The 1,272-nt window shown below is 50.1% G+C and overlaps 2 gene segments (V, D, J or C); both read right to left on the bottom strand.

Moving 5' to 3' along the window:
- LOC106001566 overlaps positions 1 to 399 on the bottom strand; it is a gene marked incomplete at its 3' end in the record, with an annotated part of 3,251 nt that extends 2,852 nt beyond the window's left edge. The window contains 2 exon segments of the V gene segment in view: positions 10 to 243; positions 348 to 399. Coding sequence covers positions 10 to 243; positions 348 to 393 — 280 coding nt within the window.
- A 32-nt stretch (positions 400 to 431) lies between these two features.
- Positions 432 to 1,272, bottom strand: part of LOC106001565 — a 15,126-nt gene continuing 14,285 nt past the window's right edge. The window contains 2 exon segments of the V gene segment in view: positions 432 to 524; positions 914 to 973. Of these exon segments, the coding sequence occupies positions 432 to 524; positions 914 to 973 (153 nt within the window).

The following is a 1,272-nucleotide window of genomic DNA, read 5'->3' as shown; positions in this document are numbered from 1 at the left end:
TGTTCTTGCTGTTGTCTCTGGAGGTGGTGAAGTGGCCCTTCACGGATTCTGCATACCTTATGTAACTACTATCACTACTGATGTATGAGAGCCACTCAGGCGTCTGCCCTGGAGCCTGGCGGAGCCAGCTCATGTAGTAACTACTGAAGTCGAATCCGGAGGCTGCACAGGAGAGTCTCAGAGACCCCCCAGGCTGCACCAAGCCTCCCCCAGACTCCACCAGCTGCACCTCACACTGCACACCTGCAAACACAGAGAATCCAGGTAAGCAATGGTCACACACATCCACCGTTCCTCCCATTCAGCTCCACTCACACACTCAGTGTCCCTTCTTCTCTGCAAATTACCTTGTAAAATGGCCACAAGGAAAACCCAGGTCAGAGCCCCCTCCATGGTGGAGGTCTGCTGATCTCAGGATGGACCCCTGGACGTCACGCCTGACCTGCAGAGGTGCAGCTTTTCATGAGCAGAGGGAGGCCCCATTTGCATGTCCTCTTGGTATATAGCCAGCTCTGGGGTGGAATCTGAGCAAAGGCAGTGCAGAGAAGACAGGAGAATCAGGAAGTCAGCAGTGACAATGATTACATGGAAGAGAACAAGGACCTCATCCCACAGCAGAGCGAATACTTTAGGAGACCTCCTCTTACTGCATTTTACACAGCACAGTCAGTCATCGCTCACATTAGGTGTCATGATGTGTGCATGTGTCACATTGTTTGGTGGTATGAATTTGTAATAGAAGAGTCTGTTGATTGCTAGAGAGGTGCACTGCCCCTTGAGCTGTGTGTCCAGCCATTTTTGCTGTATTTTTCTTTAGTGATTTGGGGATATGGCTATGCATTTTTCCTGGTGGTATGGGCGGTGTTCTCCTATCTGTGCTTTCTGTGCAGCTGAACGGATTGCTGTGCATGACCGTGTTTATCTCTGGGCTGACACTGTGTCTCTGGGACTGGCTCCAGTCATTCCTTCCAGTCTCCCCTACCGAGGAGGGGCCACCAACCCATCTGACCATTTTGTCACTTTTAAACTATGGAAATGCACTTATTTTATTTGCTGCAAACTTGTTCAGCTTTACCACATAGAGTACTTGTTTATAACATTTCATAAGCACCACAGCACAGGGAAATCTGCTTCACCAGCAGCAGAGTCAGGAAATGGGGCATTCTTCTGGAAGCAAGTCCTTGGCTTCCGCTCTACCCCTCCTCCCACCAGCAGTGGTTGTGGGTTAAGGAAGGCTGTGTGCTTCCTACTGCAAATATGCTAAGGGGATCA

Source organism: Dipodomys ordii, unplaced genomic scaffold, assembly GCF_000151885.1.
Source record: "Dipodomys ordii isolate 6190 unplaced genomic scaffold, Dord_2.0 Scaffold317, whole genome shotgun sequence".
In the NCBI taxonomy this organism is placed as follows: Eukaryota; Metazoa; Chordata; class Mammalia; order Rodentia; family Heteromyidae; genus Dipodomys; species Dipodomys ordii.
Note: the sequence above shows the minus strand (reverse complement) of the source record. Positions and strands in the feature narration are given on the sequence as shown.